The sequence below is a fragment of the Primulina eburnea genome, chromosome 1, assembly GCF_022965805.1.
Source record: "Primulina eburnea isolate SZY01 chromosome 1, ASM2296580v1, whole genome shotgun sequence".
Classification (NCBI taxonomy): domain Eukaryota; kingdom Viridiplantae; phylum Streptophyta; class Magnoliopsida; order Lamiales; family Gesneriaceae; genus Primulina; species Primulina eburnea.
In genome coordinates this window covers 38,351,053-38,374,913 of record NC_133101.1, presented here as the reverse complement: position 1 = coordinate 38,374,913, position 23,861 = coordinate 38,351,053, and the positions used below count along the sequence as shown (strand labels likewise).

Sequence of the window (23,861 nt, the reverse complement as noted above, 5' to 3'; positions counted from 1 at the left end):
TTAACTATCTTTCAAGTAAGTTCATTCCTCCCCACTTTACTTATCAGCAAAAGAAGAAATTCTTCTCCGATTTGAAATATTATTTGTGGGAGGACCCTTACTTGTTTAGAATATGCGCAGACGGTATAATCCGGAGATGTATTCCCCAGGAAGAGGTAAGTGAAATTTTGTTTCATTGTCATGCTGGTCCGGCTGGAGGCCACTTTGGGGCAACTAGAACTGCGTCCAAAGTCCTCCAGTCTTGTTTTTATTGGCCTACTTTGTTTAAGGATGCGCATGAATTTGTCACAAAATGTCCAGATTGTCAGCGAACAGGTAATATTTCTAGGAGACATGAATTACCTCTCACTAATATTCTTGTTTGTGAATTATTCAATGTGTGGGGTATCGATTTCATGGGACCATTCCCGGTTTCTTTTGGGAACAAGTATATTTTGGTGGCTGTAGACTACGTGTCTAAGTGGGTGGAAGCATGTGCATCCAAAACTAATGATTCTAGGGTTGTCGTTCAATTTCTTATGAAAAACATTTTCTCACGTTTTGGCACACCTAGGGCCATTATCAGCGATGGGGGTACTCATTTTTGTAATCGTCAGTTTGACAGTCTGTTGGATAAGTATGGGGTCCGACACAAGGTGGCAACACCTTATCACCCCCAAACTAGTGGCCAAGTCGAGGTTTCGAACCGAGAACTTAAACGCATTCTTGAGAAGACTGTCAGTGCTTCGAGGAAAGAATGGTCTAGGAAACTCGACGATGCACTATAGGCATACCGCACCGCTTTTAAAACCCCCATTGGCATGTCCCCTTTCAAATTATTGTATGGAAAGTCGTGTCACCTACCTGTAGAACTTGAACATAAGGCTTATTGGGCTACTAAATTTCTGAATTTTGACGCTAAAGCCACAGGTGACGAGAGAGTGCTGCAGCTAAACGAATTGGATGAGTTTAGGTTGGAGGCCTACGAGAATGCCAAGCTTTACAAAGAAAAAACCAAACGCTGGCACGATCAAAACATCGTCCATCGAGAATTTGTGGTAGGACAGCTGGTCCTGCTATATAATTCTCGTCTGAAATTGATGCCAGGCAAGTTGCGTTCACGGTGGTCAGGACCATATACCATCACGCAAGTTTTCCCCTACGGGACAGTGGAGATCACTAGTGACGCAACTGAGGCGTTCAAAGTGAATGGGCATAGGCTGAAGGTCTATCATGGTGGTGCCATACCCGATGAGCCGACCACAGTGGATCTACAAGATCCAAACTAAATCAAGGGAGTACAGTCAGGCTATCGACTCTAAATTTAGCGCTTACTGGGAGGCAACCCAGTGTTTAGTTTTATTTTTCTTTCATGCTTTAGTTTATTTTATTTGTTCGAATTTACTTTCGTTTTGTTTTTCTCGCATTGTTCGTAAGTTAATCTCAGTGAATGGTGGTGCAGGTAATTTATCTAATGACGGTGGAATTTCTCAAGTGTGGGAGAATCTATTAGGGCGATCGATTTCAAAACCTCAATTTGACCAGGGAAGTTTCTGTACGATTCTTGCATCTTGTGTGCTTTATTGATTGCCAAATTTTTTCTTTAGAGATATAGAATTGTACATGCATGACATAACATTTGGGTTTGGGTCGTATATCTTTAATCAAAAAAAAAATAAAAAAAAATTTGAAAATTTCGTCTCTTTTACCGAGCCTCCACGGACCCTGCCCCGGACCAATACACGGGGTCCGTGTACTTAACTATCAATTTTGCCAACTTCCCGATTCTGCACGGATCTGGCCCCGGACCCCTACACGGGTCCGTGTTCTCCACTTTAAAAATAGCCGATTTCCAGAGCCTACACGGATGCTACCACGGACCCCTGAACGGGGTCCGTGTCTTTCACTTCTCATACTTTGTCAAAACCCGAGGCTGCACGGACCTCTACACGGACCCAGGCACGGGGTCCGTGTCTCTTATATTCGCGACATCTCAGAATAAAATCGCGCAGAGCCTACCCAATCCCTAAAACCCCAAAATCGTTTCCCTCTCTCACACCACCACTCACGCGGCCGTGCCTCCACCCGAACAACACCAACATTGCCGACCACCGCCGCCCCGTCGCCGGCCTTGCGCAGCCCCCGCCATTTATTGTTTTTTTTGGGCCTGTACCACCACTCACACCGCCTCTCCCATCGCCGACGACCGTCGGACCACCCGCCTTCGCCGTGCTATCATCGTCACCTTCTCTGTTCCGGTAAGCGTGGCTAAACCTCTTCTCCATTGGCGATTATCAATGTTGGAAATTTTGTTTGCGGTAGAAGAGATTAATTTATTGCGAGATAGTTCGTTTATTGCTTGGGTCTTTGTCTTCGGTTAGCTTGGTTCGACTGCGGTGATTGATTTGGTTGCTTTATTCGGGTTGCATTCGTGAATTTTTGTGTTTGAGATTGGGTGAAGTGAATTGGTTGAAATAAAATGCCTCCTCGTCGCTTCACGAGTAAGCGTGCACGAAGCGAGGCTTCCTCGTCATCTCGCCACGCCAGAGTAGAGTTTGACTCCTCCAGATTCACATCCCTCGAGAACTCTGATTGGTACTCGGCCCTGCATGAGAACGCTATGATTGTTGAAAAGTCCATTCATCCCCGTATTGATGCCGAGGTGCCACTGGGAGCTGAATTTGATAATTTTGGTTGGGGTCATTGTTGGACATCACCGGTCCCTACTTCCCCGAGTTGGTATGGCAATTTTATGCCAACTTTGACGACAAGAGTACTACTGGAATGCAACACATCCGCACTTTCGTCAAGGGGGTACCTATCGAGTTTCATACTGCCTATCTAGCCGCTCTGTTGAATGTACCAAATGAGGGCCCCCCGGTGAGTCATAATCAGCTAGATATGTTCTTCTCTGACATCACCTTTCAGATTCCCGAGGCTCGACTTCGTCTACAGTACTTCACTTCCCAGACCGGGTCTCGCTCGAGCGTCCTGCCCACTTCCCTCCCGTTGCTTGATCGCTTAATCTGTTATTTCACGGGAGCTAACATTGTACCAAGGAAAGCCGGGAACAACGAGGTCAAAATTATAGATTTATACATTATCGATAAAATGTTGAATGGGTTGGGGGCTATTCCTGGGATTCCGGTGGCTTCGATCATACTCGCACATATGCGCTCTGTCGCACATATTAACCCCACCAAGAACAAGCGCCCATATGCCCCCTTTCTGATCATCATCTCCAGGATTTTAGCGGCCCACGGCGTCGATCTCACCGGCGAGACGTCCCTCGTCCCCACTTCTACACAGATGCTCACCCCTCAGGCTATGCAGGGAATGTATTTCATTTTCAGGCAGGGTGCTTGGTATCGGAACCCTGAGAGTCGACATATCGACCATCACCCCCGTGACCCACCGGTGCCTCCCCCTGCCATCGATGACCGCGCCTGGGATGCCCGTGGGGAGGAAGAAGCGGCATTGGATGACCGAGCTGGCCCTAGAGCTGACGTACCCCCTCGACCACGCAACTCGCAAGCCCGGCGTCACTTTTACTCATCCATACTCGACTGCATGGATGACATCCGAAATCGCTTAGCTCGTATCGAGCAACAGTCTCCCGACGCCTATGCCCCACCTTGGGAAAGAGCTACTCTGGAGGCATTCATGGACTTAGAGTTGGGATCCGAGGACGAGCAGTAGTTTATTTTGTTAGGATGTGTGGAGGATGTTATTGTTTTTCTGGATTTCGCCCTTTTTATGTTGTTATCAACGTTGTCAGACTTGATCTTTATCGTTACTATCATTTGAATTTTGATCGTGTGTTTGTGTGTTTCTCCTATTCCTTTTTACGTTTCCTTGTGTATTCAATGTCGTGCTTTTCAGGAGTTGCTGATTTCTACCACATTTTCACCAATTACTCGCAATTTGTCCAGGAAAGTGTTTTTGCTTTAACTGTCTTGATCGTTTCTTTTCTATTGCTTTACACTGAGGGCAGTGTCGTGATCAAAGTGTGGGGGTGGGTCAGTCTTGTTACACATCGTTGCACAACACTTAACAACACTTTTCACGTAGGATGGAACTATTTTTAGACTAAGAACTCTTGTTTCACTTAATAATCGGATTAATTTGTTAGATTTTGGATCACCCGAAAAATTGTTTCATGCCTAGTATTGAGTGAGAGGAGTCGTAGTTTCAAGGAGAGAGTCTGACATGAACCAGTTCTGTTTCAACATTTTGTTCAATGCACATGGTCAAACTTTTACTCATTGATAGTGAATTGGTGAAATGTGAACTAAAAAAAAAATAATAGTAAAAAAAAAAAAAGAGAGATTAGTCGAACAATGATCCCTAGAACTTGTCTGATTAGCCCTCGAAGCGAAAATACAAACGATGGTGACTTAGGGATGATTTAGGCGATCTTTGGACCGTCTGAGCCTTTCTAGCCTGACCATACATCATTCATTGCCCCTAGTAACCCCTTTTGAGCCTGAAAAAATAAAAACAAAATCGAATGGTGTGTGTCAATGACACACAGTTAGCCCCCATTCGTCAGTTATTCAATTTCCCACATCAACTACCTGAATCTTAGCCTATACACTTTTTCCTACCTACATATGAGAGAAATAAAACTCCTGTGCACATTGAAATGTTTGAATTACTCCAATGGATTGAAGAATTGAGTGAAGGAGTCAATGAATTTTTATTCATGAAAAAAAAAAAGAAGAAGAAAAAAAAAAGAGAGGAAAATGTATAGTGTTGAAAGCACCCGAAAGAAAATCTGTGGTGAAAGTTGATGAACAATGAGAAAGAAAGGAGACAAACGAGCTCTGAAAATGATGAAAATACAGTAATTGTTGACGAGTTGAAAGTTGAATGAATGCACTACAGGAATAATTTTAGTTTCTCTCACTTTTGATTCCAATATCTTTTATTGTAGCCGTGAGCCTTGGCCTTACGTTATAAGCTTGAAAAGACCTATTAACCAAGTCACTGTCATTCAACATTTAGTAGAGAGGGGTATGAAAGTCAAGCATATGGGGCGTTTCGATAACAAATGAAATTAAGTGATCATGAAACTAAGTAGCTGGAGATGAGTACGATTCTGACCTGCACACTACACACATCTTGTTCTGTTGATCTTCACTGGGTAAATGTTGAATCTTGAATTGCAACAAAAACGAATCTTGTGATATGCGAAGCGCGATCTGTTGACCGGGGGTGAAAGAGTTTAACAAATTGAGAAGTTTTGACTGTGTTACTTGAGTTCTGAATCTGAAATATTTTCATCTTTATTTTTTGTCTGATTTGTTCGAGGACGAACAAGGGTTAAGTGTAATGCCCGAGAATTTGATTATCGTAATTTGCTATGAGATAGAAGATAATGAGCGGGGTAGATGAATTTTTTTTCCTTGCATGTGTGTGCTAGCATGAGATTGATTTTAATGTTGACTGACATTGTGTGCTAGCATGAGACTAGGTGTTACTGCTTAAAGATACATGTTTACCTGATTATATGACTTGAATTGGTATTATGTATTCTTAAATATGAATCAGATCGGATTCATGATCAGCAGTAAGATGATCATGATCAGCAAAGATTGGCCCAGATTGTAGTACTGGGTTACTAACGTTTTTGGTAATCAGATGTACCTCCCCGCAGAATTCCGGAAAGAGGCAGTACTTCGTATGCTCAGACAGATAGATCAGAACATCAGATAATTATGTCAGAACTTCGGATAGATTTGCCAGAGAGTCAGATGGAAACACAGTTACAGAGGTTTCAGTCGTTTCAACCGCCAATTCTGAAGGGAACAGAGATGTCAGTAGATTGTGAGAAGTGGCTTGAGGAGACAGATATGTTATTTGAATTCCTGAATTTCACAGATGAGTGTAGAATTAGGATTGTTGAAAACCAGTTGCAAGAGTCGGCCAGAAGATGGTGGTTACTCACCAAAGGAGCTTTAGAGCAAAGTCGTTCAGTAATTACGTGGAAGATTTTCAAGGTTGAGTTCTATCAAAGATTCTTCACCGTATCATATAGAGAGGACAGAAGTGCAGAGTTTGCAAACCTAAGACAGGGCCAGATGAGTATTGATGAGTACTTGGCACAGTTCTTCACACTTATACGTTTTGCTCCTCTTGTGGCTAGAAATGATCATGCTATTTCTAGTCAATTTATTCAAGGTTTGAATCCAGAAATACGTACGTTGGTGAATGTGAAGCAGTCAAGTAATTTTGCTGATACCTTGAATAGAGCAAAAAGAGCAAAAACGGTTCTGATAGGACAACTGGGAGCATCGTATGTTCCTCCAGAACGGACTGCACAGCAACTGCCTTCTAGAGTAGAGATTGGTAGTAGTAGTGGTAAAAAGAAAGAACTTTTGCAAATTCAGAAGAAGCAGTTCAAGAGAATAGGAAGTGGCTCGTCTAGTTCCAGTAGTTCCAGCCCGAGCTATACTGGAATATATTGCCGGACTTGTGGAGGGAGACATCCACAGAACAATGTCAGGGAGTGCTTGGTAAGTGCAATATCTGTAAGCAGACGGGACACTTTGCTAAAGTTTGTCCGCAGAGACAGTTTCGAAGATCTTAAAGAGCAGAGTCATTAGTGGTAATGACTGAGAAACAGACCCAGAATACACAACAGGTACTATTCTTTATGATTATATTGCAGATGTATTGATATGTACGAATTCATTTTTGAGTATCTGTGATTGGATAGCCTGGAGATATGCTGTATCTGTTGGGTCTGTGTATACTGTAGTATTAATTCCTTGATTGTTGAGGAATATGTTGATATCAGAAATTTCTGTGACATATTATATACTACAGTTAGATGAGGATGGGACTGGATTAGATTATGATGTACTTGTAATTGTCTGATTTGGATTGCATTATTGACATGTATATGCTAAACAAGTACATAAATATCGTAGAATGTGTTCCAGAAATGGTAAGATTTAGACCCGATCTAGTTGATAAATGAGGATTTTAGATCCAAAATCCCTTAGAAAATTGTATTGTTTAGGGCTCGATTATTACAGAAAGGAACAGATGGCATCCTTATGTATCCAGTAGATCCACTGAAATCGAGCCTAACAATTACAAATTTGATAGTAATGTACGAGTAGATTGCTAATCGTTAGATAAGATGTCAGATTTGTTTTGTATCAGAAAGATAGATTTTAGAATTGAATCGATACCAAGTACTGTGTTTAGTTAGAATTCAGTACAGAATGAAGTGAAAGAATTGACAGATTATAGTAGGGGCTGAAGAATACAGTTGATTGAGTATTTGTTCGTCGATATTTCAGATTCTGTTTCTAGATTGATAGAGTCTGTATTCAGAAATATTCTGAAGATTTAGGCTTGTTATATCTATGATCTGAGGATATATGCACAGTATCTGACTGACTAATTAAATATTTGAAGCTTTTGTTGATTATGCAGAAAACGGTGTTCTTGTATACAGAGATGGGTCAGGTAGGAATCCGGTATACAGTTATTGATACAGGTTTTTATTCAGACTAAGCAATATCAGAAATATCAAAATTAGCAGAATGTCAAAGATGTCAGAACTTTATTAGCTGGTTTGGGCAGATTATCTTCTTCTGATTATCTTATTCTCGTATTGCTGTATATCTGCTGAGTCTTGTTATTGTTCTAAATCAGTATTTGTGATATCTTATATTGGTTGGGAGTATATTCTATTTGCAGATGAGATATAGCAGTTGATCTGGGCAGTATGAAGATTGGTCAGCCAGCCCGAATTTATTATGTTATGAGTTTTCTTAAACTCACTAGATCTGTATAGGTTCTTTCTATTCTGACATTGATTTGATATTATTGTTATTGTGAATCAGTGTGATACAGTTTATTGTAAACAGTTGAAATCAGAGCAGAGTATCGTTTACAGTAACAGATATGTGACTTTGTGTTTGTATCAGACAGACTACTTCTATTGTGTGATGTCAGAATGTTTCAGAATTATTTATAGCTTTTGATATGGGTAGTCAGAGCCGAATGCCAGGTAGGTATTTCTTCATTATTTTATATTATTAACTAATTGTTGATACCGGATAGTTCTAATCTGAAGTCACAAGTAGTGTCAGAAATGCACCGCAGGGGATTCAGTTTTCATTCAGATATTTCAGAATGTATGATATTCGAACAAATAGTGTTGGTATAGACAGATGTGATCAGTTATAACAGAATTTGTACCGAAATGTTGGCAGAAATTGTACCGATGTGTCCGAATCGCTAACAGTAGAAGTTAGAAAGATAGAACTCAGAAGATTAGTACCGACTTAGTATAATCCTGAATAGAAATGGAAGTACATTTCTAGGACTGATGTAATGAAATTACCGCCATTTTCTTCAGATTGGGATATGGTATGATCGTGATTGATAGATTGTTCAATCTATATCTAGTAGTTTGTAAATATGATGTACAAACAGAACTAGGTGACAGAGATCCCTGTCAAAGAAATAGTCAGATTGACTAGAATGATGATTTCGAGTAGAGTATATCAGACTATGATTACGATTAAGTGTGTACTTGTGGTAGATTATATCATAAGTTCTCTCTGGCAGATTGTTCACAAATGGACAGGTAGTCGGAGTCTCTTGTTCAGATATTGAAAGATATTGGTAGAACTCCAGTGCTGAATGTTAGCACTAGTTATCAAGATAATTCAGAATGGATAGATGTAGGAAACCAATGTCGGATGATGACGATTGGTATTTGAAACCGAAGATGGAATAGGTCCTTGATTGGGATAAACAGATGGGATAGCAACTACAGGTGGTATTGCTTTGTTATGGATTGCAATTAGTATATACGGATGTTGTATAGCCAATGTTATCCGACTGAGATACTTGATGAATTCTGATTCCAGACTACAATCCGAGATTGATTCGGCTAGAATGAGTTAAAAAAAGATACCTCAAAGTGTTGTTAGTGAGATGAGTTTGGATGTTAAACTCTGTTATATATTTCTTCTGATAGAGTTGGATTGATTGTTGATGAGTTCGAGGACGAACTCAGTTCTAAGAGGGGGAGAAATGTAATGCCCGGGAATTTAATTATCGTAATCTGAAATGCTTTGGATATGATTACTGTAATTAGAGATTAATCCGGAATGATTTATTTAATTAATCGAGATGATTATAGACGGAACGGATCGAACCGGGAGAGTCGCGAAAAGAATTAAAATTATGTGTGCAAGAAAGGTCCCGCGCACATGCGCAGCATGTATTGGCGCACATGCGCGGAGATGGCAGAAGCAGCGGCGCATATGCGCGAAGATAATGGCGCATATGCGCGGAAGGGACAGAATGGTTGGTGCATATGCGAGGAAAGATTGGCGCATATGCGCGAGAAGGAAATTGCTAGTTCGAAGGAACTGGCGCATATGCGCGACTTTGTGCGCGCATATGCGCGAAACGTGCAAGACATGCACCTTGCCACTTGTCTTGCGTGTATGAAAGGTATATAAATATGTATGTAAAAAACTCGAATTCTCCTCAGAATTTGCAAAGGGGAATCGAGGAAAGCTTCCGGAGAAAACTTGGTTCTTAGTTTTAGAAATTGATTTACGAGCAAACCGTCTATCTGAATTGAAATCCGACTTCAGTACTGTGTTCCTGTCAACGCAGGCTACGACTGGACGTAAGTTTTATTTCGTTTAGACAAGATTTGATTTTATGATGTTGTCAGAACTGAATAGAATTCAGATATGATGTTTCTGTTGTAGTAAACATTGTATAATCGAAGACAGATTGAAGAATAGAGGGGTTATACAATTGTTATGAATTTTAGAAGATATTGACTGAGAATTCACACTAAATTCTAGTATTCTTGGTTGAAGAATAAATAGATGATTATTCTTATGGGTCTGGATAGATTATTCAGTAGTTATATGAAGTCAGATCGAAGAAATAACACCATATGTCTGTGTTATGCATTTCAGCAATTTTGACAGTTGTCTGTGATAGATATTGATATGCTGGGACTAGAAGAATGATATTATGGTATTGATATTACCGTTGAGACATCAGTTGATTCAGATTGATTAGTTTCAGAATTGGTTTCTGTTATCTTGTGATATTGTTGATATGAATCAGATTGTAGTTTATCCAGATATTGACCAGACAGATTTTGAATTGGATTACACATTGATACAGTGTATTGGTTATTGTCATTTCAGATCAGATATGGACAAATTCGACTTCGAGACGTCGTCGTCATCAGATCATGAAGACAAAGGTATAATTCATGTGATATTCGGGAAGAACAACTCAATTGAGATCGCGTTGAGTTGCCCAATAAATCACATACTATACTCTTATTATGTTTTATATGATTATGCTATGATTATAGATTGTTATTCATGCATTAAGATAGGGCAGTCTGGAGATCAGGCAGACTCTAGACGTTCGGCGATATCTCAGCTCTGGGGAAGATCACCGCCCCTTTGTAGATGTGGATACAGATCAGGCCGAAGTCTAGGAATAAGACGTACATCACCTCGATTGGTAGGGCAGGTGACAGCCAGTGACGTTTTATTCACCCCGGGATCCCTAGAGTTATAGATCGAGTCAAGTCTAGACATGGTTTGATTAGGACTTCATACTTATATGGATGTGGCTCCTAGATCATGGAACCCATCGTTATTGCTTCCCGTTGTGCTAGCATGTTTTTATGATTTAGATTGGTTATATGCATGTTTAGCTGATTTGAAGTGCATGCTTGTGGTGATTAGATTTCATAGCTTATGAAATCTAATGTTTTGATTTTATTCATGACAGCATGTTTCATGAACTATTTTATGTATATACATGTTTACCATGTTTTATACTGGGATTTATTTCTCACCGGAGTTATCCGGCTGTTGTCTTGTTTTGTATGTGTGCATGACAACAGGTGGGGCTGGATCAGGGTCGAGATGATGATGAGAGAAGACGAGTATAGCGTGGTGATTCCGGACTTGGAGTAGACTTGGTGTTTCTACTTGAACTTTAGTAGTGAAACCTTAGATTAGATTGTTGTATATAATTGTACTTTTAAATATTGAAATGTGTTTTCTATATAGAGAGGTATATAGTTTAAATTCCATTACCTTCCGCAGTTTTTATTTAAAACGAAAAATTTTTAGACCCTGTTTATCAGAACAGATTATTAAATCCCAATAAGAACATGATTAGCGTCCGGGTCCCCACATTTGTATTCATGCAACGGGATATATATATGTATATCACTTAGAATTCCTCAGAAAACGAGGAAGAATCAAAGGAAAAGTTTTCAGAAACTTTCGAAGAAATCCTTAAGGCTTTTGTATTTCAATCCGTCCGTCAGATTTTGAATCTGACTTCAGTATCGTGTTCCTATCGTTACAGGCTACACGTGGACGTAAGTTTTACTATGTTTTGACATGTCTTGAAATTATGATGTTGAAGGAATCAGATATGATTCATATATGTTGTTTCTGACATGTTAGACATCGTATAATTGTAAGCGGATTTAAGAGCGGACACTGTATAGAATAGTTATGAATTTCTGAGTTGTATTAGCTGGGATATGGTATCAGATTTATACCGTTATCGATTATGAATTAGGAGAATTGATATAGATTATTTAATATGGAGATTATGCCGTTGAAAGGATACCGAAATCAAGTATTTAAGTGGGTATGTGTTGATTGAGATTAGAGATTGATAGAATGTGTATCAACATTTCCATTTCAGATTTGGTTTGCCAGATTCGTCTTCGAGACTTCGACTGCGACGCAGAGTGTGTAACGAAAGGTATAAGCCATGTTTGTTTGGGAAGCCACAACTCAAATAAGATATTATTTGAGTTTACCAACCAAAATCACATACTAGAATTATTGTATAAGGTAACATGTTTATGAATTGTTTATAGAATTATATTCAAGCATATAAGATCATTGTGATATTCAGATATGAATATGAGCATGCTTTGTTTACAGATTGATATTCACTGTATTTAAGATAGGAGAGTCATTGACAGCCATTGTCAAATATCTAGATGTTCGGTGTATCTCAGCTTAGGAGCCACCCTGACTCCTATTGCAGTCGTTGATACAGCTCAGACCGAAGTCTAGGAATAAGACGTACAGTCACCCCGAGTGGGAGGGTAGGTGACAGTCATTGACGTCTTATTCACACCGGGATGCCTAGAGTTCTAGTTGAGTCGAGTCCAGACATGATTTGATTCGCATGGCATGTTTATATGATTGTCATTCATAGTAGCATGTTTAATGTTTAGATTGATTATATGCATGTATACATGTTTATACTGTGATTTGTTCTCACCGGAGTTTCCGGCTATTGTTATGTTTGTATGTGTGCATAACAACAGGTGGGGCAGGATCTGGGTCATGCAGAGGATGAGAGATGGACATAGCGTGGTGATTTGGGCATAGCAGAAGAACTAGTAGTTGTACTTTTGATATGTATTGTATTTAATTACTAGTTGTTGAGAATAGATGGAACAAGACATGTTTGTACCTTCTGTTTGTAAAATAAGTAAAGACTTTATGCTTGTTTATACAACATTAGAATAAATGTTGAAAAGCGAAAATTTGACCCACTTTTTATATTAATGATCCGTTTAATCCCAAAGAAAAGACTTAGAGCCCAGGTCCCCACAACAGGTGGTATCAGAGCGATAGATCCTTTAGATTAAGATAAGATAGAATGAGCGGGGTAGATCGAGTCTTCTTCCTTGCTTTTGATATGCTAGCATGATTTCTTGCTTTCCCTATTACGTGTTGTGTGTTATATGATATGATTACAGCATGTAATTGACTGAATCAGAACCGATTCTGGATCAGAGGTAAATGATCAGAGGAGGGCTGAGACAGTTGGTATAGATTGTATACTAAACTGTTTGAATAGCAGATATATGCCTCCTAGAAGAGCAGCCGTTCCTTTACGACCACCAGCGCTAGAACAGGGTAGCACATCTGGTGATACGATGGATGTGTTAGAGTAGGTGCACGTCGAGCCAAGTGTTGGCCGACTGTTCATGATGAAACTCTTTGTATAAACGATCTTTATTTTAATAATATTTGAATTTATTAATTTGGCGCATCTTTATCTTTATACCCATGCTAGTTGTATAGATAAAGTCCTTGAATATACATATAGTAGAAAGAATATGAGATGCTTATATGATGAGTATCATGAAACTCATATTTGTAATACTGTATATTCTAAACGGTTCCTAGTCGATTCAGCCGCCACTAAGAAGGATATAGGCCGCTCGAGTTAGAGACTAGTATCTGCGATGTGAGTACCATGTTTCATTGGTAGGGGACATTGTGATGTCCGAGCAAGCAGATAGGTGCTCCTTGTAGAGTGCACTGAACAACCCTCTATAAAGGACCTTCCAAGTGGTTCTCACTTATCGAGTGGAAAAGTCCTAGTTTATGGTTGTACACCATTAGTCCTTATGACCCGGGACAACATTGAGACTCTATGTGCTAGCATTTCACTTTGACTTGTTTACCGACTCTTGTGGGGTCATCAGGTGGCAAGGTTGGGTGTTACGGCGAAACATATAGGAGTCGATGCATTGTAGCCGGGGATTCACCGCTTACCTACGGGTATGGATATCCTATGTGTTTATCATGTATGTGTGGGTTGAAATCTCTGATCAGAGTATGGTGGTAATTATGAAAGGGGTTTCATAGATTACACCATTGATGCAACCACAACATGACACATAGTATCGATTCATTGACAACTCTCGATAAACCAATAGTTGTCGAATCGGTCGGGATATATGAGTTGAAGGGACTGTACTGTACGCTAACCATAATTGAATGGTTTTTGCAGGCACTATCATGTGATACCTAGGGAATCACGTAAGCGATGCTGCTAGGCGTTTAACGTGATTGGTTGGGTACTATCAGACTTGAGTTCTGACGTTCTTATTATCAAGGAATTGATAAATAAGAATGGAGCAATTGGGGTATGCTCGAATAAGGACATGTTTAGTCCGAATCACATGGAGATGTGAACCCACGGCTAGTTGTATCAATGAACCATTGAGGGCCACACAAGTACTAGCTTAGTAAATCCCGATGAGAAGTAAAATAGTTCAATGTGTTGAACGACTTATAAATGTGTTTATAAGTGTAAAGAAAAATAGAAGTATGACTTCTATGAGAGAAATATAAATTTTAATTTATGGAAGTGTTCCTAAATTAAAATTTGGCCAAGTGACTAATGTATTTGGAAATTGTGATTTTCATAAACATTATTGTGGACTAATTAAATTAATTCAAGTGTTGAATTAATTAAACACTAGTGGACCTAGTAGAGTCCAAATAATTAAATTAATTCATGTGTTGGATTAATTAAATAACATTGGGCCTTGTAGAGCCCAATTGGAATTAATTATTTAACTAGTGGGCTTGAGTAAAATCAAGTAAAGTTTAATTGGGCCCAAAATTGTTTGGGACAATTAAAAGTCCATGGGCCTTGCAAAAGGTTGCAAGCCCACTAGGGTTTGCATGCTTGGGAGGTGAAGAGACTTTGAATACTTTTTATTAAAATATTGCATGGCATGGGGATCAACTTTTTGGGACTACCAAGACTAATCTTCCCTCCTCATTCTCCCAAGTTGGCCGAAATCTTTGGGAATTTTTCTCTAAAAAAATTTTCTTCTCTCTTGTGTTCTTCAATTGTTGGAGAACACTCTCTTCTTATTGAAAAATCCTCTTTATTTTTCTAGTGCAAATCAAGAGGGGTTTTACATAGCTTGTGGTGGGCTTGATTTAGGAGCAAGGAGGAGGAGCTTGTAGAATTTTTCTTCCTTAGAAGAGCTTTGTTGTTCACAACACAGTTGGTGCCAAACATCAACCTCAAGAGGTTGATAGGTAATATCTCCTAAACATCCTATGTATGTATTTGTTTTGTAAATATTGCACAAAATACCTAGGTGGCCGAAATATGAGCTTAAAATTTAAATATTTTGACTTCCGTTGCGCTTCCGGCCACCGTAACCGGTCCGCTTTCAAGTGGTATCCGAGCTAAGGTTACGATTTTTGTGTAATATTTGCATAATATTATGTTGAGATCGATTTCTAACCGCTTGAGAAATTTTTGGTGCAAGGAATCACTAGGGCCGAAATTTTTAAACAAAAAAAAAAAAAATTTTCCTGGCAGCCCGAGGGGCTGCCCGAAATGTTACAGTTTTTAAATAAAAAAAACAAATTTTGTTGTCGCCGGAATCCGGCGACGGAGCTCCGGCGACGGCGATGACGACTAGGGTTTCCAAAAGTGTTTTGGAGAATCTTAGTGTCAAGGCCTTGAGATGTTGGGCCATTGGATGGCCAACATAATTTGTGAAATTTAAATGGGCCAAAATATTTTTGGTGAAAAATGGTTTTTTGGGCCCTTAAGTTTAAATTTACAATTGTTGCACATATTTTCTCATAAAATAAATAATTGAAGTAGGGCTTTAATTATTTATAGTAAATTGTGATTTACAAGAAATTCGATTATAAATAAATTAATTTGAAAGTAGACAAAGGAGTTTGTATACTTTGTTAATTTAATTTATAATTGTGGCGGTTAGTGATTGGATCAAGATATATAATATTGGATCAATTAATTATTGTGATAATTAATTGATGGTGTATGATATGTGATATTATGCATGAAGGATGATCAAAAGCCCAAGCCCAATTTGCTAGGTGTATGCTAGGATATTTGTGTTGTATGATTGTAATAATTATCAATTTAAAGTGGGCTTGGTTTATGGCCCGTTCCGACCCCATGAGATGTATCCCTATGTGCCATGGATATTTAATTGTAAATATTAGAATAGTGGAAGATCAAGATTGGAAGATGGTGGCCTTGGTGATTATGAAGATCGAAGACATGTAATATTGGATGCTAATGTAATAATATAGTTGCATTGCATCCCTTGCATTTACCCTAGGATTGGACCTAGGCCCGTGTTTAGCTCACACGGGCCATTAGTTTTGGGGCGATTGATCATCCTTGTATTGTTTTCTATTTATAATATATGCATGATATGTTATAAATTATGAGTATGTGCGTTATTATTATTATAATATCAAAGTTGCATGAATCCGGCAAACATACGATCAAACATGGCGAGCTTTTAAAATAAAATTAATGATGAGACCTTTCAAAATTAAAAAAAACCCTCATTTTGAATAAGATTCAAAATTAATATCAAGTCCGAAAAGGGGAATTATAAATTTGTTTATAATTTCCTTGTCTTCCATCGACAATGGATGCATGATGAACGCTACCCGTACTCGGGGCTCGGCTCATATTATTGAGGAGGCCCTGTGTAGTGACCCGTTCCAGAATCACCTACTAGGCAAGAACTAAGCATGCAATTAACCTAATTAATAAAAATCAGAGTTAACAGCGGAAAAAGTCAACAAAATAATGGTTATACAACCCAATCGAAGTCTAGAATAACTCAAAATAAAATATCCAATACAACCATATCGAATCAAAACAATACCGATAAACTAAACCAACCAGCTACTCAACGTCCTCCTCCTGCTCCTCCTGAGCTGTCCAACCTGAGGCCTGCCCCGTGGGAATGGGGTGTCCAAGAATAAACAAAACCGAGGACGTGAGCGATAAGAACGCCCAGTACAAAAGTATGAGTATACAGACCTATATGAAATGCACATGCTATGATCATGATACCGGGGTAGTCAAGAAACAGGAGTCACAAAAGGATCTCAACAATGCTCAGTCTAGAGGCGCCAAGTGGATAGTGCCGCGCGGTACACCTCTGGGTCACTGCATCCACTACAAGACAGACGTGGACCTAAAATGTCCCGGACCACCGAAGCCCTCCCGACCCGTCGGCCACTGTGTACTCTCGGTGTCCATGCGTCCACAAGACAGGGCTGAGCGGCCCCAAGATATAGCTTATCTCGAAAGAGATACAGCTCAACAGTAAAGGCTATCTCGAAGGAGGTACGGCTCAACATGAAATGCAACGTGCAGTAATAAACGTGACATAATAGCATGCATCATATGACATATATCAATGCACCACATAATCATGCAACACATATAAGAATGTATACTCAACCAGGATATCTCGGATAGTACTTTCGTACCTCTATCACAGCAAGCCTAGCCTTACGCAGCACCGCTAATCAGGTCTAGCACAAGCCTACGCATCAAAAGCATACTCAATCAATACTACCATGCTCGATTAGCAAAACCAGTACTCCCTAGTACTACCAAAGGTTTAGGGTTTACCTTCGTCCGTCGACAGCCCTTTGATGTCGATTGCCTCGTAACTCAGGCGCCGCTACGCTACTACTCCTGGCAGCTCTTGGCTATCGCTCGACCAACAACTAACCCTAGAAACCTTCCAAATCCTCTCAACTATGAGGCAAAACTCAAGAAATTGGCAAGTCACAAATGAGAAATCCGAGCACTATTTATAGGCCATGTTCGGATCCTCCGAACAACACTTCGGAACGTCCGAACGCTACGTGTCCATTGGCTCTTGACAGCTCATGATCGGATCCTCCGATCATACACTTCGGACCGTCCGAACATGCACGTGTCCAGCTGCTCTTGACACCTCATGATCGGATCCATCGAACCCACTTCGGACCTTCCGAACTCTTCGGTGCTTCCGAACCATCTTCGGTCCGTCCGATCAGGACTCGGTCAAAATTACACATTAAACCTTCTTAATCACCATTAATCCGTTAATTACCCAATTTGGAATTCGGGCTACTACATTCTCCCCCCCTTAAAAACGATTTCGTCCTCGAAATCAAGTTTAGAGGATGAACAAAACGAAATAACAACATCGTTACCCTCAAAATCTAAAGGACAACCCATCACTAGACGCTTGGCTAAAACCGAATGATCCATCGGAGTAGAAACGGAAAGAATGACGTCTACGATCGTCCTGGTCACCCCAACGACCTACACTCCCCTGACTACTCCCGTCACCAAAGTGGTCAGCCATTGCTACAACATAGAATGGGGAAACTAGTAAATTGGTCAACGGAAATCCCAAAACAGAAATCTATATCCCAAAATCGTACGCATGCTCTGATACCATAAATGTAGTGACCCGTTCCAGAATCACCTACTAGGCAAGAACTAAGCATGCAATTAACCTAATTAATAAAAATCAGAGTTAACAGCGGAAAAAGTCAACAAAATAATGGTTATACAACCCAATCGAAGTCTAGAATAACTCAAAATAAAATATCCAATACAACCATATCGAATCAAAACAATACCGATAAACTAAACCAACCAGCTACTCAACGTCCTCCTCCTGCTCCTCCTGAGCTGTCCAACCTGAGGCCTGCCCCGTGGGAATGGGGTGTCCAAGAATAAACAAAACCGAGGACGTGAGCGATAAGAACGCCCAGTACAAAAGTATGAGTATACAGACCTATATGAAATGCACATGCTATGATCATGATACCGGGGTAGTCAAGAAACAGGAGTCACAAAAGGATCTCAACAATGCTCAGTCTAGAGGCGCCAAGTGGATAGTGTCGCGCGGTACACCTCTGGGTCACTGCATCCACTACAAGACAGACGTGGACCTAAAATGTCCCGGACCACCGAAGCCCTCCCGACCCGTCGGCCACTGTGTACTCTCGGTGTCCATGCGTCCACAAGACAGGGCTGAGCGGCCCCAAGATATAGCTTATCTCGAAAGAGATACAGCTCAACAGTAAAGGCTATCTCGAAGGAGGTACGGCTCAACATGAAATGCAACGTGCAGTAATAAACGTGACATAATAGCATGCATCATATGACATATATCAATGCACCACATAATCATGCAACACATATAAGAATGTATACTCAACCAGGATATCTCGGATAGTACTTTCGTACCTCTATCACAGCAAGCCTAGCCTTACGCAGCACCGCTAATCAGGTCTAGCACAAGCCTACGCATCAAAAGAATACTCAATCAATACTACCATGCTCGATTAGCAAAACCAGTACTCCCTAGTACTACCAAAGGTTTAGGGTTTACCTTCGTCCGTCGACAGCCCTTTGATGTCGATTGCCTCGTAACTCAGGCGCCGCTACGCTACTACTCCTGGCAGCTCTTGGCTATCGCTCGACCAACAACTAACCCTAGAAACCTTCCAAATCCTCTCAACTATGAGGCAAAACTCAAGAAATTGGCAAGTCACAAATGAGAAATCCGAGCACTATTTATAGGCCATGTTCGGATCCTCCGAACAACACTTCGGAACGTCCGAACGCTACGTGTCCATTGGCTCTTGACAGCTCATGATCGGATCCTCCGATCATACACTTCGGACCGTCCGAACATGCACGTGTCCAGCTGCTCTTGACACCTCATGATCGGATCCATCGAACCCACTTCGGACCTTCCGAACTCTTCGGTGCTTCCGAACCATCTTCGGTCCGTCCGATCAGGACTCGGTCAAAATTACACATTAAACCTTCTTAATCACCATTAATCCGTTAATTACCCAATTTGGAATTCGGGCTACTACACCCTGGGTACCGGAAAGCTGTGACATCCATTGACATAGTGATGTGAACTACGTGGAACTCCCATGATTTCGGCTCATATTATTGAGGGAACTCATGGCGACCGTCCATTAAGGTTCAATATCGATGGGTTAGGCTTGACACGTAAAGATGAACGTCGTCATATTATTGGGTCCTAATCAAACGTGAGACAAAAGTATACGTAGAGGGTTGCATGGCGATGCAATTGGAAACTACCTTTTAGGAATTGTGATTGGCCGATATTATTCGGGATCACAATTCGCTAATTGGACCTTACGTACCTACTGAGGAAAGTGTTTCCCGTTTTCACTAGAGGGTAGTGAAAATGTCAAAACAGTGGGAGCGATAATTTATAAAGTAAAAGTCCAAACTTTATATCTTATTAAATATTTTAAAATAGTCATTAACATTTATCTGTTTTACTTTTCAGTACAAATCTTTGACAATGTCATCAATTCGCAACCCGTTTTCCGTTATTCTCGAAAAACACGTTCTAACCGGACCTAACTATATCACTTGGCTAAGAAATCTAAAGATTGTCCTAAACTCGGAGAAAATTGCATACACACTGACTGAGTCGCCCCCTGCTGAGGCTCCGACCAGCTGCACTCCTGAGGAATTGCAGACCTACAAGGATTGGTGCGACCATGACTTGAAGGCGAGGGGTTATATGCAGGCTTCGATGAACGATGAGCTGCAGAGGCGATTCGAGGATGCTAAGAATGCTGCTAACATTCATATGCACCTCAAGGAGCTCTTCGGTGAGCAGACTCGGCCTTTGAGGCATGCCACAGTAAAGGAGCTCATCACTTTACGCATGCGAGATGGGACTTCGGTCCATGAGCATGGCCTAAAGTTGATTGGGCTCGTGGACAAGCTCGTTGGCATGGATTTGGTATTGCCTTCGGAGTTGACCACGGATGTGTTGCTGTTGTCACTGCCTAGCTCTTTCGATCCTTTTGTCGTGAACTTCAATATGAACAAGCTCGAGCCCAGCCTTGAAGAGTTGGTGAACATGCTTGTGACCTTTGAGTCCACAATCAAAAAGGAGAAGTCGGTTCTTTATGTGGGCTCTTCATCTGGCACGAAGACCGGTCCACCTGGGAAGGGAAAGAAGCGTTCTTTCAAGCGCCCCAAGAAGAGCGAGCCCTTGAAGAGGCAGACTCCGAGTCCCGTAGTGGCAGCCGCGCCAGCCAAGGCTGAGAAGACAGTTGACATCTGTCATCACTGAAAGAAGCCTGGACATTAGAGGCGTAACTGCAGGGAATATCTTGCGCAGAAGGGTTCTGGCAAAGGTATGTTCTTTATGGAAGTAAATATCTCGATTAACTCTACTTCTTGGGTATTGGATACCGGCTGTGGCTCACATCTCTGTAATGATTTGCAGGTGATGGGAAGAAGTAGGAGGCTCCGAGAGGGTGAGACCTTCTTGAGAATGGGCAATGGAGCAAGAGTTGCTGCCAAGGCCATAGGAGATGTTTGTTTAATTTTGAACAATGATTTTAAGTTTGTATTAAGAGATATTTTGTTCGTACCAGACTTGATCAAAAACATTATTTCCATTCCTATGCTTGATATTGATGGATTTTCTTGTTTATTTGGCAAAGGGGTTTGCAATATTTACAAGAATGAATGTTTAGTTGGTACCGGAGAACTAGAAAACAATCTCTACACCTTAAAATTGAAAGATATTCCACTTAACAATGTCCAAGCAATAACAACAACAAATAAGCGCAAACAAGATACTCTTAATTCGGCACAATTATGGCATGCTCGATTAGGACATATTTCCTCAAGAAGGATGAACAAGCTAGTGGGAGTTGGCATGTTTGATATGTCTGATATTAATACTCTCACGACTTGTGAATCCTGTCTAAAAGGAAAGATGACCAAAATTCCCTTTAAGGGCCATGCGGAGCGAGCCAAAGGGTTATTGGATTTGATCCATACCGATGTGTGCGGTCCACTTAGCATCACTACTAAGCATGGACATGCCTACTTCATCACCTTTACCGATGACTTTTCGAGGTATGGGTATGTGTATTTGATGAAATACAAGTCTGAAGCCTTTGAAAGGTTCAAAGAATTCAGAAGTGAAGTAGAGAAGCAATTGGGACGAAGCATCAAGACACTTCGATCGGATTGAGGTGGTGAGTACTTGAGTGCCGAGTTCCAAGAGTATCTTAGGGAGAATGGGATTCTCTCGCAGTGGACTCCGCCCGCTACACCGCAGTTGAATGGTGTTTCGGAGCGTCGTAACCGGACTTTGATGGACATTGTTCGGTCTATGATGGGGTTCACGGAGTTGCCGCCATCCTTTTGGGGATATGCGCTTGAGACAGCGGCACTGTTGTTGAACAATGTCCATACAAAGGCAGTTGACAAGACTCCATATGAGATATGGATGGGTAAGCCTCCCAAGTATTCTTATCTTAGAATTTGGGGGTGTCCTGCTTATGTGAAGCAGACAGTGGGAGATAAATTGGATAGTCGATCCATTTTATGCTACTTTGTGGGATATCCAAGGAATTCAATTGGATATTACTTCTATCATCCCCAAGAAACAAAGGTGTTTGTTTCTAGGAACGCAACCTTTTTGGAAAAAGAATTTCTATTGGATAGAAAAGGCGAGATGATAGAACTCGAAGAGGTTCGAGAGACACCCACAGTTGTAGAACCCACACCCGAGAAGTCAAGTGAGGAGATACAAGCTCCTAGAAGAACCGAGAGAGTCTCGAGACCACCTATGAGGTATGGTCTGCTTCTTGAAGAGGGCCATGATGAGCCTAATCTTGGATGTGATCCAAGGACCTTCAAGGAAGCGTTATCGGATGCCGATTCATCCAAGTGGCTTGAAGCAATGGAATCTGAGATGAGTTCCATGCATTCGAACCAAGTGTGGAATCTCGTGGTTCCACCTGAGGGAATTGTTCCCATAGGGTGTAAATGGATTTACAAGAGGAAACTTGGGGCGGATGGGAAGGTATTGACCTTCAAGGCGCGATTGGTAGCAAAAGGGTATACTCAAAGGCAAGGTGTTGACTATGAGGAAACCTTTTCTCCAGTTACGATGTTCAAGTCCATTAGGATATTGCTAGCCATAGCTGCATGGTATGACTATGAGATATGGCAGATGGATGTGAAGACAGCCTTCCTTAATGGGGATATTAAGGAAGAGATTTACATGTCTCAACCTGAGGAGTTTACATCTATCGGAAGTGAGCATATGGTATGCAAACTTCGAAGATCTATTTATGGTCTTAAGCAGGCATCGAGGAGTTGGAACCTCAGATTCGATAGTACAATCAAAGAATTTGGTTTTACTAAGAATCCTGAGGAACCCTGTGTGTATAAGAAGGTCAGTGGGAGTGCTGTGACATTCCTTGTTCTTTATGTTGATGACATTCTACTCATTGGGAATGATGTAGGAATGTTGCAATCAACTAAGATATGGTTAGCAAGTAAGTTCTCAATGCAGGACTTGGGTGAAGCATCTTTTGTATTGGGAATACAGATCTATAGAGATAGATCAAGAAGATTGCTTGGCCTCACCCAGTCCACATACATTGATACCATCGTGAAGCGGTTCTCGATGGATGAGTCCAAGAGAGGACATCTACCAATGTGTCATGGCGTGTCCCTATCCAAGTCTATGTCTCCAAAGACTGATGCAGAGATAGCGGCGATGACACGAATACCGTATGTTTCGGCTATTGGTAGTATCATGTATGGGATGATATCTACACGTCCTGACGTGGCTTTTGCACTAAGTGTAGTGAGTAGATATCAATCCAACTCTGGTCTTCCACACTGGAAAGCTGTGAAAGACATCCTCAAGTATTTGAGAAGGACCAATAAGTTGTTTTTGGTCTATGGGGGTGGAGAACTAAAATTGGAAGTCTATACCGACTCTAGCTTCCAAAGCGATGTTGATGACTCGAAGTCAACCTCCGGATTCATATTCATGCTCAATGGTGGTGCTGTCTCTTGGAAGAGTTCCAAGCAAGACAGTACTGCGGATTCCACCACTGAGGCAGAATACATTGCTGCATCGGCTGCAGCAAAGGAGGCTGTTTGGATTAGGAATTTCGTCCAAGAGTTGGGCGTCATTCCAAATGGAGTTGCTCCTATCCCGGTGATGTGCGACAACACGGGAGCCATAGCTCAGGCGAAGGAGCCAAGGTCTCATCAGAAGTCCAAACACGTATTGAGAAAGTACCACATCCTCAGAGAGATCGTGGAAAGAGGAGATGTCACGATTGACAAAGTCGGCTCCGCATATAATGTTGCTGATCCACTAACTAAGCCTT

At 41.0% G+C, this 23,861-nt stretch overlaps 1 protein-coding gene across 1 annotated transcript; it reads left to right on the top strand.

The window, feature by feature from the left end:
• Positions 1 to 800: 800 nt before the first annotated feature.
• LOC140806892 (uncharacterized) lies at positions 801 to 1,268 on the top strand. Its single transcript, XM_073163418.1, has one exon. The coding sequence runs from the start codon at positions 801 to 803 to the stop codon at positions 1,266 to 1,268; it is 468 nt and encodes a 155-aa protein (XP_073019519.1).
• The last annotated feature ends 22,593 nt before the right edge of the window (positions 1,269 to 23,861 follow it).